Here is a 19224-nt window from a genome sequence, read left to right on the forward strand (position 1 = left end):
CGCTTTATTATTTCGATCCCAACACCTAAATGGCATGCTGAGCATCTATGGTAGACACAAGAACCTATAAACGCTCTCCGTGCACTAAAAAGCGGTGTAACATTTTAAATGTTAAAATACTTCACAACAAATTCAAATATTATGAGTCGAGCTGTCCCGAAAACGAGCTATGAGCACTAGAAAACCACACCAGCACAAAGGGGCCTAGCCCGTCCATTTGCTCTAGCGTGAATGTGATTTGGTGAATAAATGGTAAATAGGAATCACCTCGTTCAAGTGAGAATCTAACTCAGAGAATGCAGCTTGCCATAATTTGCATAGTGGAAGTGTCAAGAGATAGATGAAGCAAGCAACTTTGAAAGAACAATAAGACGTTACACCAATAATTGAACTCCTAACATAACACCGTTGGATATTTACATTAAAGACGAGAGGGTTTCTTTTGAAAGTTTGGTAACTCATAACGTACAGAAGTTCTAAGCTTGTGACTTGCACAGTGATTTCGCAACGTCACGTTTTCTTTCATTTTGAAGCATAGACGGTCAACTTCGAGTTAGGATGCCTTCTTGGATTTATACATTTTGGCACAGAACACATAGATTATTAAGTTGGAGAAGCTAAGTGCAGCCAAGAGCCAGAAGAAATAATCAAGATGCCCACCGTTCAAGTTGTTTGGAATCCATCCAGGTTTGCCACCTCGAGTAGTAATGGACGTTACTACAGTCAATATGAAAGAGCTCAAGTAATTACCCAAAGCGGTCGTCATCAGTGACAACGCACTGCATAAGCTACGCATTGCATCGGGTGATTGATCATAAAAGAACTCAAGCTGCCCAATGAAAGTAAATATCTCTGCTGCTCCCAGTATAAAATATTGCGGAATCTGCCAAAATATACTGAGAGGTACTGCAACGGCTTCATCCACCAAACCAAGCTCTCTTGCGAGTTGTAGACGCTTGATCTCAACGACAGCAGCAGCAGACATGCACAACACTGAAAGGAAAAGTCCAATCCCCATTCGCTGTAACTCGGAAAATCCCCTCTCCTTTCCAGTAAACCTCCTTGCAATTGGAACAAGGATCCTATCATACACTGGGACCCACACAATAACACTAACGGTATCGAAAGTTGAAAGAGATGCTGCAGGAATTTTGAAGGAACCAATGGCAGTGTCCATCACCGTCCCTTGCTCCACAAACATTGTAGACATTTGTGCATAAACAGCAGAAAACACGATTCCAGTTGCCCATATCGGGAACATGCGGATCAAAATTTTCAGTTCCTCAACCTGCGTAACAGTACACAGCCTCCAAACATTGGAATAGTCCCCAGTTTTTAATTCAGTGTCTGAAACCACAGCAGCTTTGTCAAGGCACCTGAGGAAGATAGTAAATGTTATGCAGAAGACCCTAAAGCACACTAATTGAGGGTTGACAATTTGAAAAGCTAACATAAACAGTGGTACTTCTTGAGATAGCAAGAGACGTATAATTCCGACAAGTTGCAGCCAAGTTCAAAATAAGTTGTATCAGATGCATTGAGGATTGTGGAAAAAATTAAGTGGTGCTTTATTCACGCATTTTTCAGAGAACTAGATTTTTTTTTCCACGTATTATCCTGTGTAAATCATTAAAACAATTGTATGTGAAGATGATGAACTCACCACCAACAAAAATAAGCTATAATTCCTTAGAAATCATATTAATGACTAACAATTGTTCAAATTAAGTATTATCCAAAGCATCGAAATAAAAAATTAGACCGTAACACTACTTTGAAAAAAATAGTAACACTACTTGTATAGAAAAAGGATAATCTTAGAACAACATGATTTCCCTAAAAGATAAGTACCAATTATTAAAGGCATTAAAGCATAAATATAACAACACCAAGTACCTAAATGCCATGTTTTCATAATTGTTGTGTTTCTGTTTTACTTGAGCCGAGGGTCTACCGGAAACAATCTCTCTTCCTGCCAAGGTTAGGGTAAGGTCTGCGTACATTCAACCCTCCCCAGACCCCACTTGTGGGAGTACACTGGGTTTGTTGTTGTTTTACTGACAGAATAAAGAGGACAGAATTGTCTCAAAGTGAAAATAAACAAGTAAACAATAACAGGAAATTTCGGTCCTTAGAATCCTTGCAACCTTAGTTTCCGAGAAATATAACTATAAAGAAGGGAAAAGGGCCATATTACCCATCTATTAATGAAAAAGCTTTAATATTGCCCTCTATTATACTCGGTCCATAGATGCCCTTAACGTTATAAAAATAGCTCAAACTTTCCCTTCTTCCGTTAATACCATCCATCAGCCAAAATGGCATGGCAACTCACCGCACCAACCCTTCTTCTTCCACCACTACCCAAAGTCACTAACACTTTCACCATATGTACCATCACCACCAACATAAAACATCTACGCATCTTCCATTCAAAGGGTCACAAAATATAGGAAATGTCATGAAATCTAGGAGAGTAAAAGCAGAAAATGCATCAAAGTTCTATTTTTTTTTTTTTTTTTTTGAAATGGTAATTCAAAGTTCTAATATTGCCTCTCTACCTCCCAAGGTAGGGTAATCTATGCACACTCTACCCTCTCCAGACCCGACTTTGTGGGATTATACTTAGTATGTTGTTGATTCAAAGTTCTAATATTAGTTGAATCAAAATTTAAGTTTTTTGTTTAATATCCAAAATTCAAAAATAATTGTATCCGGAACTCTATCCAACATGAGATGTATTTTGTAAGGATAATTTTTTTTAAAACTTTTGAAGCTCTATGCGTTTATAATAATATAGATCTTTTCCTTTTCATGATAGCGGTGTCCAGGCTAGCTTGCCCGCACTTCGACTAATTCTAATGGGTACTTCCTACCTCTTATCAGCACATGTATCATGCAACCTTGCCCAATAAAACTTAAGCAGATGAGAAGACATTACCTAGTGTTCTTGCCTCCGTTGAGATTTGAACCTGGGATCTCATAGTTCTCTTACCCCTCCATATATCACTAGGCTACTATAAATCCCCGTAGATTTTAAACTCTGATACGTCAACTGCAGGTCAAATTCTGTGATTATAGTACCCCAAATACATTAACAAGGCCACAAGACACAAGTGAGGTGCTTGGAAATGAATAGGTGTTTGTGGAAGTTAGAATAACAAAAGAACTAAAAAGTACCAAAATGGGAGTTGGAAAATGAGGACAGCCTACAAGAAGTTCTCGGGATGCTCTCGCACTGCAAGGATGGTTGATATGATCAAGTGCAATAGCCTAACGGTTCGTTGGTTGCTGGTTGGAGTTATGCATGTATCAGTAATACATCTATTAGTTATGCAGGGTTTATCTAATATATAAATTGACTCATAACTTATTCATGTTTTAGTTATGTGGGATTGTAAAATGATAATCAAACACCGTATTCGGTGTGCTGGATTTTATACAGAGCAACTAAAAAGCTACCAAACATGGTACTAACTATGGTAGTTAATACATGAATAATTCCTCTCCTAACCAGCAACAAGACGACCCCTAAGTGCACTATGGGCCAAGACAATAGCAAAGCTAGACCTGAAGCATCCAGGGATTGTGCATTACTATGTTGCTCGGACTCTTCAAAAATGTAGTGGGGTGCGTGTCGGATCGTCCAAAAGTAGTGTATTTTTAGAGGATCCCACACGGATGCGGCAACATTTCTAGAGAGTCCGAGCGAGAAAAGGTGTCATAGTTAAGGTTGGACAAAGGGCATTAACTAGTGCAGTCAAGCCCCATCGCTGTGAGCGTACCGGACAGCTACCTGCGGTTCTGTATATTATAAGATTACGGGGGGAGAAAAAAATTGTGAATTGGAGAAGAGTTTTTAGAGCATTGGAAGGGACACCTACAAAGGCATTTAATACACTATTAAGGTGAGTCATTCATCATGTTTTAGGATTGATTTCATTGATTAGATGCTAGCACTAACAACACAGTCACATTGGATACGTTAGAATTCTTCAAATAGTCCAGAATCACCAAAAATTGGATTTTTCAGGGTGGTTTGACTTCAAAGACCCAATTCCACTAGCCATACTTCGTTTCTGATGCTTAAATAAGTATGTAGAAGCTATTTTGGGTAGCAACCGTGGTTGAATTGAAGTGTCGGATGAACCTTAGGAATGGGTATCAATGAAGGTTGTCGTGTTCGCTGGGGAAGAAGGTGAATAGTAATATGCGAATATGAATTGGTTATTGTAGAGATCCAAACAGCTTCAATAGTCTATTTATTCAAGGGGATTGATTGGTGAATCAAGATTTCACCATTAAAGAACAATTAGGGACTTGGATGACTTGAAGCCTAAGTCCAGAGCCCAGATTGGCTTATGTTGAGTTGTAATGGGTATGAATTGAGATTTGAACTATATTCATGTAGATACTGTTGAGCTTTTGAAGCGTCAATTGTTTGAATAGCTAAAATTACGTCCATGATAAGTTGAGATATACCTTCCTTGAGTCCTTTGCCAAAAAGCATGATTCTAAAGATGTATGTTTCAAGGGGGCAAGCGAGCGCGAATTTTCCGTATTTCATGCAAGTTATGCTTTAAAGTGCAATTTTTAGTATACAATGATATGATATGAAAGATATTGTGATTTTGACTTTGAAGTACGAATGCTTTGGCAACATTATAACGTCATGACTTTCATACGAGCTTAACGAGAACATAGAGGAGAAGAGAGTGTAAAATAAAAATGTAATACTTGGAAAGAAAAAATATTATCACCTGAGTTCATCAGTGTGCAACAGCTTTCGGCTTCCTTCAATTGCAGAGCTTTTGTCTTGGGTTTCATAAAGTAGTGTACTATCATCGGGGAGAGACAAGTTCCATTTGTGGAATGCTGCAACCAAAACCTGGCACATTCTTGTGAGAGGACTTCCCCCAGGCTTCTGAAATCTGTAGAGTGGTGTCCCGAAAAAGAAGCTTCCAATGGCAATGCCCATGAAAACTGCAGGGATGCCAAACCCAAGGCCCCATCCAGCATTCTCTTGAATCCACACAATCAAACTGCTTGATATCAAAGCTCCAATGTTGATAGAAAAATAGAACCAATTGAAGAAAGATCCCTTTTTTACCCTCTCTTTTGGATCTGTGTCATCAAATTGATCAGCACCAAATGATGAAACACATGGCTTAATCCCACCAGTTCCAAGAGCAATCAGATAAAGACCAACAAAGAATATGGCATACTGGGCAGGAGTTGCTGAAGGGCACACGGAACCCACACATTCAGGGGGGATAAAAGCAGGAACTGAAGCTGATAGTGTCAATGTGCACATGCCCTATACAACCAAAAAACATGAAATCAGAAGTGTAAGTCCAGCAAGCAGATTAAGAAAAAGAAAGGCTGCAAGAACAGGATCTGCTTCGTAATTAATTGCTGCACTAGAGGCTCAAGCAAAGTTAAAATCCTAGTTGCAAAAGGGAGATAAGGCACTAGAAAGTTAGGGTTCCGGTTCACACGACATGAATTTACTGTCTCACTTTAACTTGCTGTATCAGTTGCAACGATGAGACCTTTAATCATAAAGAGTCCTAAAGAGGAAAGGCACTGAGCAGATAGTGACTATCTTTCTTCCTTGAGCCTGTTTGGATGGGCTTAAAATAAGCAGCTTATAAGCTGAAAACAGCTTATAAGCCAAAAAAAAATAAGTTGGGGTAGGCTAACTTATTTTTTTTGGCTTATAAGCTGTTTTCAGCTTATAAGCTGCTTTAGATAAGCTAAGCCAAACGGGCCCAATTATTTTTTTGGGCTTATTTTATGCACAAAATGACTTTAAGCTGGCCAGCCAAACACTCAAAAAAGCTGAAAACAACTTATAAGCAACTTATAAGCCAATCCAAACGGGCTCCTTATAACATTCTTATGATGAAATTGGCACTTAAGCAGTTTGCTGGGAAATAGGCTCTACCTTCCTCAAAGTTGCAACAACAATACATAAACCTAGAACCAAGGTCCCATCATTTGGTACCACAGTTGCACCCACCAATTATAAAAGAAATGAAAAAGGTTAAATATTTATCACTTATTTTAGAGAGGCGGCGATGCCCCCGTGAGGAGGTATGAGAGGTTGGCCATGGTGGGTCAGAGGAGGGGGAGAGGTAGGCCTAAGAAATCTTGGGGAGAGGCGATTAGGTAGGACATGGCACATTTTCAGCTTACCGAGAACATGACCCTTGATAGCAGGGTGTGGAGGTCGAGTATCAGGGTAGAGGGATAGGATAGTAGGTTTTTTCTGCAGCAGGAGTATTAATATCGTTCTATGTTTGCCTATTTGCCTATTCGTATAGCTCTGGTAATACCTGATTGTTTCCTTCACTTCGTTTATTTTATTATCTTGCTACTTTTACTGCTTGTTATTACTACCTCCTTTTTATATCTCCTTGAGCCGAGGGTCTATCGGAAACAACCTCTCTACCCTCCAATGCCGGGGGGTGGGGGTGGGTGGGTAAGGTCTGAGTACACTCTACCCTTCCCAGACCCCACCTTGTGGGATTATATTGGGTATGTTGTTGTTGTTATTTTTACTAGGCAGTGTCTTGGGAAGACGAAGCGATTAATTTATTCCAAACCAATAGAATAGGGAGGCCTTCTACCTTTTACATCATATCTAAATATCGAACTGGCAAAATTAAGCAGAGCAAACAACAATAACAACAATAACTAGTGTAATACCACAAGTGGGATCTGGGGAGGGTGGTGTATACGCAGCTCTTACCTGTACCTTGGAAGGTAGAAAGTAGAGCAAAAGCATCTTAAAATTTATACTGGATACTAAGATGCAAATACACCATGAAAGAATAGCAGAAATGCTCATGTAGAATAATAAAAAACTGATAGAGAGCAGCATTGCACATCCCTTAACCATGAAATTGCTCATTTCCATCATCTTCATGAAGCCATATGTTTTGCAGGTACGTAAATTCACTTAAATTGGCCCACAACTTTAACAAATAGTCAGCACCTCGGCAGTCACTCATCACTGCCTGATAGTTCTTATACGTAGGAATGGGCGTTGAACATTGTCCACATTAAAGAATTCTACTATCTTTGGGAACAATCTCTTCAAATGAGGTGAAACTGAAACATACCTCACCGTCGTCATCAAATGCAAGATTTTCGAAATATATCAACAAACTTAGGGAGCTGAATTTCATGAATAATCTGGGAAACAATATCCTCTGATAACCAATGGGGATGTATTGCAGCATCACATAAAACATCGTCCAGTACCTCCAGCACATTCATGATATCTTCATCAATAGGAAAATCATCTAGCACTATAAAGTAAACTGCACAAATCTGGTCCAATTATCAACCAAAAGTTAGAGGATCCTATTTTAATTTGCCACCAAATTTAATGCACAGTCAACTCTCTTGCGTCTAACATTTTAGGCCACACATAAAACAAGCATGTAAACCCATCAGGACCACGGGCACTTTAACCATTTAAACCAAAAGCCGCTTGCTTAACTTCTTTTTTTTTTTTTTTGATTGGTAAACACTTGCTGAACTTCTTTGTAGATGGCAAAGCTAGGGAGTTATTTTGTATAAGAAATCAAATTAGGTACACACCTCAAGATGACAGGCACCCTTTATTCCTTGATTTGTTCTTGAAAGAATCTGATAGCTTCACTGAGAAGTGAGAGCTCTTCAATAGTGTCCCTTCATATACCATCAGCATCTTAAAGTCCTCTCACATGAAGTTTTTTCCTTCTTCCTTTCACATGAAGCTTTTTCCTTCTTCCTTTCGTATTACAATCTCCTTCCACAAACCATGTGGTATCTGTTTTTTGCTTCCAAAATTCCTCCTCCAAGTGTAGATATTTATTTAACTCTGCTTGTGCATTATGCAATTTTTCTGATTGAGCTAAGAAGGATGCAATTCAAATTGAATATCATGTACCTTAATGCCATCAGAGTAACTACATGCTGCAATACATCACCATAAGTGGTTTTGCTCCACTGCACAAAGGCCTTTTTTACGTTCTTCAATTTGTATTCTAGAATAAAGAATGAAGCTCAGAAAAATATCTGCAGTGCAATTACTCCTACCACCTCCAAGATTCCCCATGATTAATCCAAAAATTCAAGAACTTGTATGGCTGTTTAATAGGAGAATACCTCCACAGTACCACTAAATAATAAAGGAGCATGATCTAAGCCACTTCGGACAGGATGTTCAACCTCAAGGTAGGGAAAATAAGTCTTGCAATCCTTGATTGCCAATACATCTATCTAACTTTTTAAAAAATACAAGCTTTATCTTCTCCCATTCCACCAAGTATAGACGCTCCCCTTGAAACCCTAATTAGTTAAACCACAATTTGACATACAATGTGTAAATCCTCAACTTCGGTAGCTAATACAGGCAGCCCTCCAAATTTTTCATGCTCTGATAGAACCACATTGAAGTCACCCATTACCAATTAAGGGGTATTTATGTCCACTTTTTTTTTGATGAAGTAGGATGATAAGGGGTATTAATGTCCCTAGTAAGATGACATAATGAATCCCATAGTTCAATTTTTTCACGCATATCACATTTAGCATATATATATATATATATATATGAGAGTCAGAGTGAACTTTTTATTTAGACCTTGATGATACAATTTGAGACTTGAGTTGTTGCTCCATATCCCCAAGAACCATAACTTTGAAATTTTCGTCAATAAAAGCTGAAATCTTCTGTGAAGAATTTACCAAGGCAGCATAAAGTCCCAATTTCCTCATGTACCTTTTTTGCTTGAATTTTGAAAACATTCCATAAGACCAATAAGCATAAATTGGTGCATTCTATGCATGGTAAGCAACCGTCAAAAGGTTATTTTTGGTATTAACAGACCTGATATTCAAATTAGAACCTTATTCATCATTAATTGTTTTTCTTGGAAGCTGTCCTCTTTGGTTGCATCCTAGAAGGAAAATTATCATGTTTTAAATTTCTTTCTGCCAGGCTCCTTTTTGTAACTTCAGCAATTTGTCTTGGAGATAGATCACCAGCTGTAGCAACATTTGAAAATTCTTTGCCATCGATTCATCATCCTCTTCATAAAATCTTAACAGACTTCTCAAAGTTTTCATATTCCAGTGGATCACCATTGCTATCAACAAACCTCGGCCATTAACATTTTTAGTGAAAAGTTGAGCAGCTACTTTTTCTTGCATCATGTGACCTACATTCAAGTTACAAACTCCAATAGGTGCATCAGCATCTGCCTTGTCCAATTCTACTTGATCACCCCACTTTAAATTGGCTTCACTCTTATTCCTGAAAGGAGGAGACAAGTGAAGACTGATCAAAGGTTTGTGAAGGAATGTGTTGACACGACTGGTTTGTGGTAACTATAGGCAATTCTTTGATTTGAGGGAAAATAATTTTCAACCCACTCCTTTGTTGATTGCACAAGCCTTTCCCATGTTCCTTTGTCAACAAAACTTCGCCTCCACTCAACTCCTTATTCTTTGACTTAATTAAAGCTATTAATGCCTCCTCTCCAATATCCTCCATCCTAGATTGATCAGGAATATCTAAATTGGTGTGGCAGTTTAGGAGTATTAGCTTCCTTGTTCCTTCTTTTGAGGATTCATCAGGTACAATCGACACATTACTATTAGCATCACCTTAGTTTTCTTTCTCCTCTGTATCAGCTGTTGGAGCAAAAATATTATTTGTTAGTAAAATAGAAAACTTTTGAACCATCAGATATATGAGCAACAATCCGTTGATCAGTTACACCATCAACCTTCTTATTACTCTCAGCCTTTCCTAAACCTGTTTCCTTTTAGGATCGCCCACAACTTTACCACTCTTCAACACTTCAATTGGTTCAGAAGTATCATTAGAAGGTACCTCATCTAACCTACCAGTTTGGTCTTCATTCTTCTCCACATTCAATTTTGGATGTAACACATGGCATTCCTCACCATTATGACCTTGACGACGGTAGTGTTTGCAGCATTTGGGAAAATAATCATAATGTACTTCTGTCCATTTTGAACTGACTTCACCTTTAACAATGTCACAGCAGTCAGTCTGCACATTTTTGGAAAATCTCCAAGAAAATCGACCTCAACCTTCACCCTAGCAAAGCTAGGTCGAGTTGATTATTTGTACCCCTGTCCACTGTCAAAGTTTCCCAACAGCTGATTCAAGAGAAAATACTGACTCTTTAGCAAATAAATCAGGAGGTAGGCCTGAAAACGAAATATATGCAACTGCAATCGACATTTCTTCATCTGGATCAAACCAAGGATCCCACTTTAACATTGGTAAAAATATCCTTAAACTTGAGATAGAATGCTAGCTTGGTTAGCACATTAACATAGTCCTCAGAAGTGTTAGCCGATTAACACAAAACGATTTCTTAAGAACCCTATTTTGCAGTTAACCTTGATCTCACATTAAGTTGGAATGTTCTTAAATCTTTGAGTTCCAGCCGTTCATATGAAATTTACCAATAACAGCATATTGTAAATTCTCCTTGATGATAAGTCAATCAAACTCTGTCTGAATCCCAAGTCACAGTAGGTCCCCTGTTGTGATACACAACAGGTTTGAGTAGAATAGGTTGCATGGGGCTGTAGCAGTGGAGGATTTAAGAGAAGCATCGGAAGTAGGGTTAGGAGGCTGTCCAGCGGCAACAGCCTCCATGGCTACTAGTCGCCTCAAGATCCCCCGAAATTCGTTAGGGAAGGGCTGCCAGCCCTAGCGTTTATTCTTTTTCCTTTTTCGAAATGGAAAACATGTTGTCAAAGCCCTAGAGTTTTCTAAAATATGAATCACTTGATTCTGTAATTTCAACTGTTTTCTTTCCTTTTCTTCTTCTCTCTCTTCCATTTTTATTTTGGAGATGAAATACTCTCTGCTGTTACAGATAGGAATGACAAAAAACATCTCCAGATATGCAAAGTTCCCTTCGAATATCTTTCTATTGTCTCTTCTAATGTTCCAGATATGAATGATAAACTAGCTGAAGCACAATAAATTCAAAGTGTAAATTCTTTTTGTTGTCATCTGAATGTCTATATAAGATTTAGTTAAAGGTTGATGACGGACAAGCACCACTACTTCTGTTACACCAAATTATACAAGAATAAGATTCACCAAGATCAAGCACTATGGGAAAGGTGCAGGCCCACAACGCCATTAGCCATAGCTGCTTACTGAGCTTCCTATTTCATCTAAAGATGACCAATACAATTTCAGTTATTTATGGGAAAACATCACAGTTATGTTTTGGCATTCTCCATGGTGGAAACACAACAAGTATCAGTAGATTGAAGTTATGTTAAGAGCAGCTCCCCAGTAGGAAAGGAAAAATGAAAAAATATGAATTTGCAAGTCACAAGAAGAAATTTTATAATCATCTCACACACCATAAGCTAGTATTTTGTGTAAAATGAAGGTGAGATATTTACGATGAAGTAGATAGTGGAGAAGGTAGCAATCGTCCAATATCTTCCCCAGTATGCGTCTGCCAGCACAGCCCCAATAAGGGGCGTTAGGTAACAAGTGCCTTGCCAAGTTGTGACATTTCTAGCAGCTGAGACATTTCCCTCATGTAATTTCGTGGTAAGATAGGTAACAAGATTAGCCGCAATGCCATAGTATGCCAAGCGTTCACAACATTCATTACCTGAGTCCAATGTCAGCAACCAAATCAATTATTACCATAAAACAGGGTGAACAAATAAATATGCCAAAACAGGGAAAAAGAGAAAAAAGAAGAGAAGAAAAGAAAAGGGAAATCTGAGTCTGACATACCAAGAATAAATGGACAAGCTCTCCAGTTCCCTGTCTCACTCTTTAAAACAGGATTACCCTTGATATCAACGGAACCATCTCCAGTGTAGAGTCCACTATTCTCATTCTGTAAAGAGGAACTTTTTTAAGAATGCCTCAACAAAAGTACCTTGCAGGGAATCACATTTTTTTTAATGGTAAAATAACTTGCAAGGAATTATCATCTTCTACAATAAATAAGAATGACAGTCTCTATGCTTTAAGATGTGGAATAGCCAGAGTAGTTACACATACCCAACTTAATTTTGTAAAGCAAAGATCCTTATAAAAAAGAGTAAAGGATAAAAATTGTCCCTCGACTATGCAAATAGAATAATTTTGCCCTCCGTTAAAAAAGTGTTTAACTCCTACCCCAGTCGTCACCAAAGTCTAAGGGCATTTTTTACCCTTTTTTCTTTTATCAGCCAACCTCTTTTACCCCCTTCTCTTTTACTACACCCTCTCCAAGGAAAAAGTATTGAAAATCCTCCATCACCGATCCTTTTTCCAGTAGTAGGTCAGGGGTTTTATGGTACAGTTCAGTCTATAAATCAGGTATCTACTTCTTTTATTAGTATTTGAACAACTCTCAAATATAGTTGTAGTGCAAATAATTTGCTATATGTGAGAGGAATTGAACTCAACTATATAGGTCATTGCATTATTATATTTACCAAAAAAAAAAAAAAATGGAAATGATCATAGCAATCTCGGATTTAGCAAATGGAGGTCAATTTAGAAATTCATATAGTTCCAACTAACTAATCTTAAAGAGAAGGTGCTTTTTACTTTTTCATAAACATTAAATTTGGATACAACAAGGTTGTTGTTCTGTTTTCATGTTATCAAATGACACTTGTTATGAAAGTTAACGTGTTGTAGTCGATCCATTTAACATGCTGGTATAAAAATTCAATGCATTATCAGTGGCATAGAGTTTAAGCTAATTTTAAAAGTTTCATTGTTTAGATCAAGGTTCAAAACTTTTCACCAAACCATTTTACTTCTCTCCTTTACCTGAAAGCAAATAATGTTCGGTTGTTCCAACTTAAAGATTTCCTACAATTTGAGATAGCAACTATTCCAAAATTTGGTATGGATAAATCAAGTAAAGAACGTCATACGAGAATAAAAATCATGATTAAGTTAGGATTAAAGTTTTATCCACTGGTGGCATACGATGGAGCCAAGACCTGGGTGAGGACCGCGTGAGGGGATTCGGAGCACTTTCCAGTTGTGATGGGGTTGCATTAGGGATCAGCTCTCAGCCCCTTTTTATTTGCCTTAGTAGGGATGAACTGATGCGGAATATTCAAGGTGAGGTGCAATGGTGTATGTTATTTGCGGACGACATAGTTTTGATTGGACAGACTTGCGACGGAGTTGATACTAAGCAGGAAGTATGGAGACAGACCCTGGAGTCCAAAGGGTTCAAGTTGAGCAGAACCAAGACGGAATATTTGGAGTGCAAGTTCAGTGATGTAGCACATGACGAGGGCGTGGAAGTGAGATTTGAGACATAGGCCATCCAAAAGCGAGGAAGTTTTAAGTATTTTGGGTCCATTATCCAAGAAAATGAGGAGATTGATGATGATGTCACACATCGTATTGGGGCAGGATGGATGAGATGGACGCTCGCCTTCGGAGTCTTGTGTGATAAGAAAGTGCCACCAAAGCTTAAAGGCAAATTCTACAGAGCAGTTGTTAGACCTACTTTGTTGTATGGGGCGGAGTGTTGGCTAGTCGAGAAATCTCACATCCAGAAGATGAAAGTGGCGGAAATGAGGAAGTTGAGATGGATGTGTGGGCATGCTAGGAAGGATAGGATTAGAAATTACGTTATTTAGGACAAGGTGGGTGTAGCCTCGGTGGAGGACAAGATGCGGGAAGGCGAGGCTGAGATGGTTTAGGCATGTACAGAGGATGATGCACGGAGGCCTCAATGCGGACGTGTGAGAGGTTGGCTATGGACAGTTTCAAAAAAGGTAGAGGTAGGCCAAAGAAGTATTGGGGAGAAGTGATTAGGCAAAACATGAAGCAGTTACAGCTTGCCGAGGACATGACCTTAGATAGGAGGTTGTGGAGGACACGGATTAGGTAGAAGGTTAGTAGGTAGTAGAGCGTGTCTTGTGTGTCCTTCCATACTAGTGGGCGTAGTATTACCTTTCTAGTTTCTTGTCCTTCGGTTTCCAGTTACTATCTGCTATCTCTTGTACTTCGATTATCGTATTAGTTTGCCACATTCTTGTTACTTTTCTTTATAGTGCTTATCTATACTCCCTCCGTCCCATATTACTTGGCCACATTACTAAAAAAAATATGTCTCAAATTACTTGTTCATTTACAAAATCAAGATAAAAATTAATTAAATCTTTCCCATCTTACCCTCAGTATTAAATGTTCTTGAAAATAGCCAATATTGATTAGAATGTATTTATTGGATAGAGATAGGGGTAAGATAGTAAAATACATCTTTTATTTATGATTTCTTAAGGAGCGTGCAAAAGGGAAAGTGGCCAAGTAATATGGGACAGAGGGAGTACTATTCTTGTCATGGCTTCTTTACTTTCTTCCATCCTTGTCTAACTTTTTTGTCATGCTTTCTCTTGAGCCGAGCATCTTTCGACTTGACCTCCCTACGGGTAAGGTCTGCGACACATTACTACGGACCCCGGACCCTTGTGGGATTACCTTTGGTGTTGTTGTTGGCATACAACGAAAAAAAGGAATTCACACGTTCAATGTACTTGGACATGTATTCATCCTCTTTTATAAGTTATTCATACTTAGTGACGCTTAATTACCTTCAGTCAGATTTAGATGACCTGTTTGTAAAGGAAAAAGGGGTCGGATTTAGAACTACGGTCTAATTTTCCTTTAGAAACTGTAGGTAACCCATAAGGGTAAAATCGAGCCACTCTAGTAACCCTTTGGGTTAGGAACGAGACACTGGTTTAACGGAGGGCAAAATAGTTAAATTTTGGGCATTTTTGACCCTTTACCCCAAAAATTGAAGATCAATGAATCAATGAAACTAACGGGACCTTTCTCAACAGTTTTCACTTCTTTTTTTTAAACAATCCTCCCTTCTCCCGCCCATTCCTCATTTCATATTTTGTACATTTTGCAAACATTCACAGACAAACCACTAACCAAATTTGGAGAAAAGACACGATAGATTATTTTTCATGACAAAGGATCATAGAGACTCGGGTTTGAATATTGTAGATTCTAGCTATATTTAAGAACATTTAATGCTTTTCCTTGGAAATGGTTAGATGAAGCTGCTGTGAACATATCAATGTCATATACAAATATTTTTCTTTCAGTATCGACTTTTATCAACTATGGGTCCTATTTTACATTTTCTTTCCTGGGGAGTAGTGCTTTTCACTGTTTGAGGGAAGATATTTACTTGTTAATGATTAATTACAAGTATAATATCATCTCTGTTGGTTCAACGGCACTTCAATTCAGCTGAATAGATCAAGACTTTCACTTGTTTCCAATTTAAGCATTAGAAAGTAATGAGCTTTTGTTCTAGTTAATTATCTACTCAATTCCACCTTTTCACTTTCCCTCATAGTAGGATCATCCTTCTCAAAGCCTTTGCACATTTTGGCCTCCTTTCATAACAAGCTGCAATAATCCTTAAAAGTCTAACTAGCAAAATTATTATATTAACAAATACCCAGCAGAGTTAGCTTAATACAACGTGATTTTTCTTAGCTTAAGTTTGACCAAAGAGGGAAACAAGATGTGGGGGAAAAAGATCAATCAAACACAAATTTTGCGTTCAAATTAGCCCCAAATGGATTGATTATAGCAACAGAGAAAAAGCACATAACCCCAAAAATGGATTTCCAAGAATCCAATATTTCAAATAATATAAAGTGTGAATAAAAATTCGATAGAGGATTAAGACAAAGAGCAAATGAGAACCTCAAGAAGGGCACCATCTTCAAGAAGAGGTATTGCATCAGTTTGAGTACCCATAGGCACAGCTTCAAGTTGATGGATCTCACACTTACCTTATCTCCAACTATAAATTTAGATTTTTCTTCTTCAGATACAAAGGGAAATGGCACATGACCAAAAACGGGTAAACCGGTAGAGACGTGGAATATTTATTGGTAAACTTGTGGAGACGTGGAATGTTGGGCAAAAGATACTCCTCCCTTCACATTTTTTTTTTTTTTTTGACATAATTGTCAAAAAGGACATCTGAATTTTTCTTTTTTCCACGATTTATCACTTGTTTTCTTTTTCTATTCAAACTATCATAATTTATTATTAAAAAACACACTTAGTTGTGCAAATAATGATAGTTCATATAGGGAAGGAAATAACTTATAATTGGCCTAATCAGCATGATTTAACTTATAGTTAACGTAATCAGTTCCGTTTAGAGAGTGCGAAACTCACAAAAAAGTCATAGTTCTCTGTGTGTTTAACCATTTACTCTTACTTTTTATATTTAATAATAGGAAAAATTTTAGAGACACTCCTGGCGTTTTGATTCGTTTAGTGACCATCGCGTTTCAATATTAAATTACCTCCCCTATTTTAACTTTTTTGTAACAACTATTTTATTCTATTTATCACTAATAAAAAAAATAGTATATCTGGACTGATTTTCTCTCCCTAAGATCATACTCTTTTAATTAATTGTTATTTCATCAATATCTCCTTTTTGGTAAACTAAAAATAAAATAAGTCTAATTGCTCTTTAGTCTTCTCAGCAGCTAGGGTTCTCTTTTCGTATTCCTCTTCTATATACAAAATAAGAATTAATTAAAAGAGCATGATCTTAGGAGGGCAAATCAGTCCAGATTTTTTTTATTATTAATTATAAATAGAATAAAATAGTTGTTACAAAAAAAGTTAAAATAGGGGAGGTAGCCGTAATATTAGAAACGTGAGGGGAGGTTAGTGAAACGAAGCAAAATATGAGGGGAGGTCTCTGAAATTTTTCCTTAATAATAACAAGTTAATTTTAAAAAGAATAATTTATAGAGTTTCAAAATTATTTAATAATAACAAGTTAATTTTAAAAAGAATAATTTACAACTTCAGAAAAGTTTCAAAATTATTTTTAATTATAATTTTTTTAACAAAATTCACTTAACAAATTACCAAATTAAATACATTGGGGAATTATTTAAAGGAAAAATTAGGTAAGGCCGTAGTGGGCAATTATTGGGAGACGTGCCCTCTGAGCTAAAATTTTGGTGGGTAATGGCAGGCGAGACTTGCAGTTTACAATCCCCCTCCAACTTCTCTTATTTACAAAGCAAGCCCTCTCCTCTGTATTTGCTTCTTCTTTTCTTTGGGCTGAAGCTTCCTTTTTCTTTTGTCGTCTATTCAGTTCTTAGAGTGCATTTGTTTTCATTAAGATTAAAATGTCTGAATCTAAATACACAATTGAATATTAAGATGTTGTATTTAGATCTGAAAACTGAATGATTAAGACTGTTTATTTTTTAACATCTGAATGTATAATTTATTTATATTTAAACATAATAAATATATAATTTAAATAAAAAGTAATTAAATTTTAAAAAAAATCTTATTGATAATTATTATTTGTGTTTAATTGATCAATCAAATACAATGGCTGCTTGAGAAATACAGTAACCCAGATCTGATTCGTAAATATGAAATACTATGAGAAATCAAGAACCCATGAAATTTAGGCAACAAAAGTTGCTTACTCAGTCAATGATCAATTAACAAAAGTAAACCAATCACCACCATTTTTTTTGGTGCCTCCTATTTTAGCCATTGTTCTTCTCAAAGCATCTTTCAAAAGAGTGCTTTTTAAACCCTAATCTCGCAACTGGAAACTACCATTAAAAATACCGAATAAAGATGGAAAATTGGATTCAAGAATACCCAATCAGGATTTTGTCACTTTACCAGTTCAAGAGAAAAATATTGGGCTAGTTGATTTACAGTTGAAAGAGATGAGGAAGCATGAAATTGTTTTGAGAATGGAAAGAAAAAAAAAACAGGGTGGGAAGGTGAGGGATAGGAAAATAAAAGCATGTATTTTCAGGTCTGAACAGTGTTAAGACTCCTTCCCAGATCTAAACGAATCAGATGCTTTCACACTTATTAAGAGTTTTTTTAAAAAATAAAAACAAATGCACTTAATGGGCTGAGGTCTGATCAGATTCAGACCCCCATTAAGTGCAAACAAATGAGGCCTTATTCCCGGTCATTAAGCAATTTCCCGAGGTAAGGCGACATTATTCAGATATGATGATTTATCGAGTTTTTAGTTAAAATTATGGTAAATGACATAGATTGACTCCTAAACTATATCCGAAATCTCGATATCACACTCAAATTATTTAGTCGACCTATTACACCTATGGCAATCTTAAAAGTGAATTTAATACTACCCTATGAGCTGATGTAGCATAAAGAATTATTGATTAAATAATAAGATAGTGAAGTCAAAATTAAAGTAAAAATAATTTTTAATTTTAATAAAAAACTGATTTCACCATCCCCTCTTCTCCTCCACCTTCACGCCACCCCATCCCCTAAACCCTTCTGTTGTAGAACAACATGCATTTGAGCCACACATTAACACCGGGCAAAATGCAAGAAAATCTGAGCTCATTGAGATGACGTGAAATCGGTGGTGGCGGATATAGTGGTGAAAATCAACTAGAACAACTTGCATCATGGATCTAAGCTTATGAGCTTTGAATTGAACCTTCAATGGCGGGTTAGAGCCAGGACTTCCGATGAAGTGGTGGTGGTGAAATTGTCACGACCCAACCCGCCATGACTGGCACCCGCATTAACTCCTAGTGGGTGAACCAACACATAAGTCATCTATTCATTCAAGTCCATTTTTATATTAACCAATTTAAACAGTTACAACTCATTCAAGCATAAGATAATCAAAATAAGTCATGCCATAAAAATAATGAAGTAAATGCGGAAGTCCTAACTATTTCAAATCCCCAAAATTCGAAAGTCACCGTATAAGGACTCTAATCTAAAACATGTCTAAGTAATGAAATCTGTCTAACAATAACCACAATGTCTGGAGTAGAAATAAACATCATAAAAGAAGATCTTCGGGCGGCCTGGCATGGATAGAGGCTCACCCTAAATCTGTCAGTAACGGCCTCAACGCTAGATATAAGGACGGGTAGCAGTATCTATATCACAATCTGCACTCGAAAGCATGCAGCAAGGTAGTATCAGTCCAAACACTATGCACTGGTGGTATATATCATAGACCGACTAAGATTAGTATCATGCATTTATCATAAAATCAATAGAATAAACAAGCCGACCAATAACATGAAATCAAAAACCCACAACAAGTCAACCAAGAATAATCACGAATCAAGTCACCTAAAGGTATCAAGAATCAA

General features: G+C 37.2%; 1 protein-coding gene across 1 annotated transcript; it reads right to left on the minus strand.

Annotated features, from left to right (window-relative positions):
• Nucleotides 1–337: 337 nt before the first annotated feature.
• Nucleotides 338–15960, minus strand: LOC132033681 (protein NRT1/ PTR FAMILY 8.3). The gene is made up of 5 exons (XM_059423729.1): nucleotides 15767–15960; nucleotides 11807–11912; nucleotides 11461–11678; nucleotides 4761–5317; nucleotides 338–1376 (listed from the first exon to the last, which is right to left on the minus strand). The coding sequence occupies exons 1-5, from the start codon at nucleotides 15818–15820 to the stop codon at nucleotides 554–556; spliced, it is 1758 nt and encodes a 585-aa protein (XP_059279712.1). The 5' UTR covers nucleotides 15821–15960; the 3' UTR covers nucleotides 338–553.
• Between the last annotated feature and the right edge of the window lie 3264 nt (nucleotides 15961–19224).

This window comes from Lycium ferocissimum, chromosome 2, assembly GCF_029784015.1.
Source record: "Lycium ferocissimum isolate CSIRO_LF1 chromosome 2, AGI_CSIRO_Lferr_CH_V1, whole genome shotgun sequence".
NCBI classification, from domain to species: Eukaryota; Viridiplantae; Streptophyta; class Magnoliopsida; order Solanales; family Solanaceae; genus Lycium; species Lycium ferocissimum.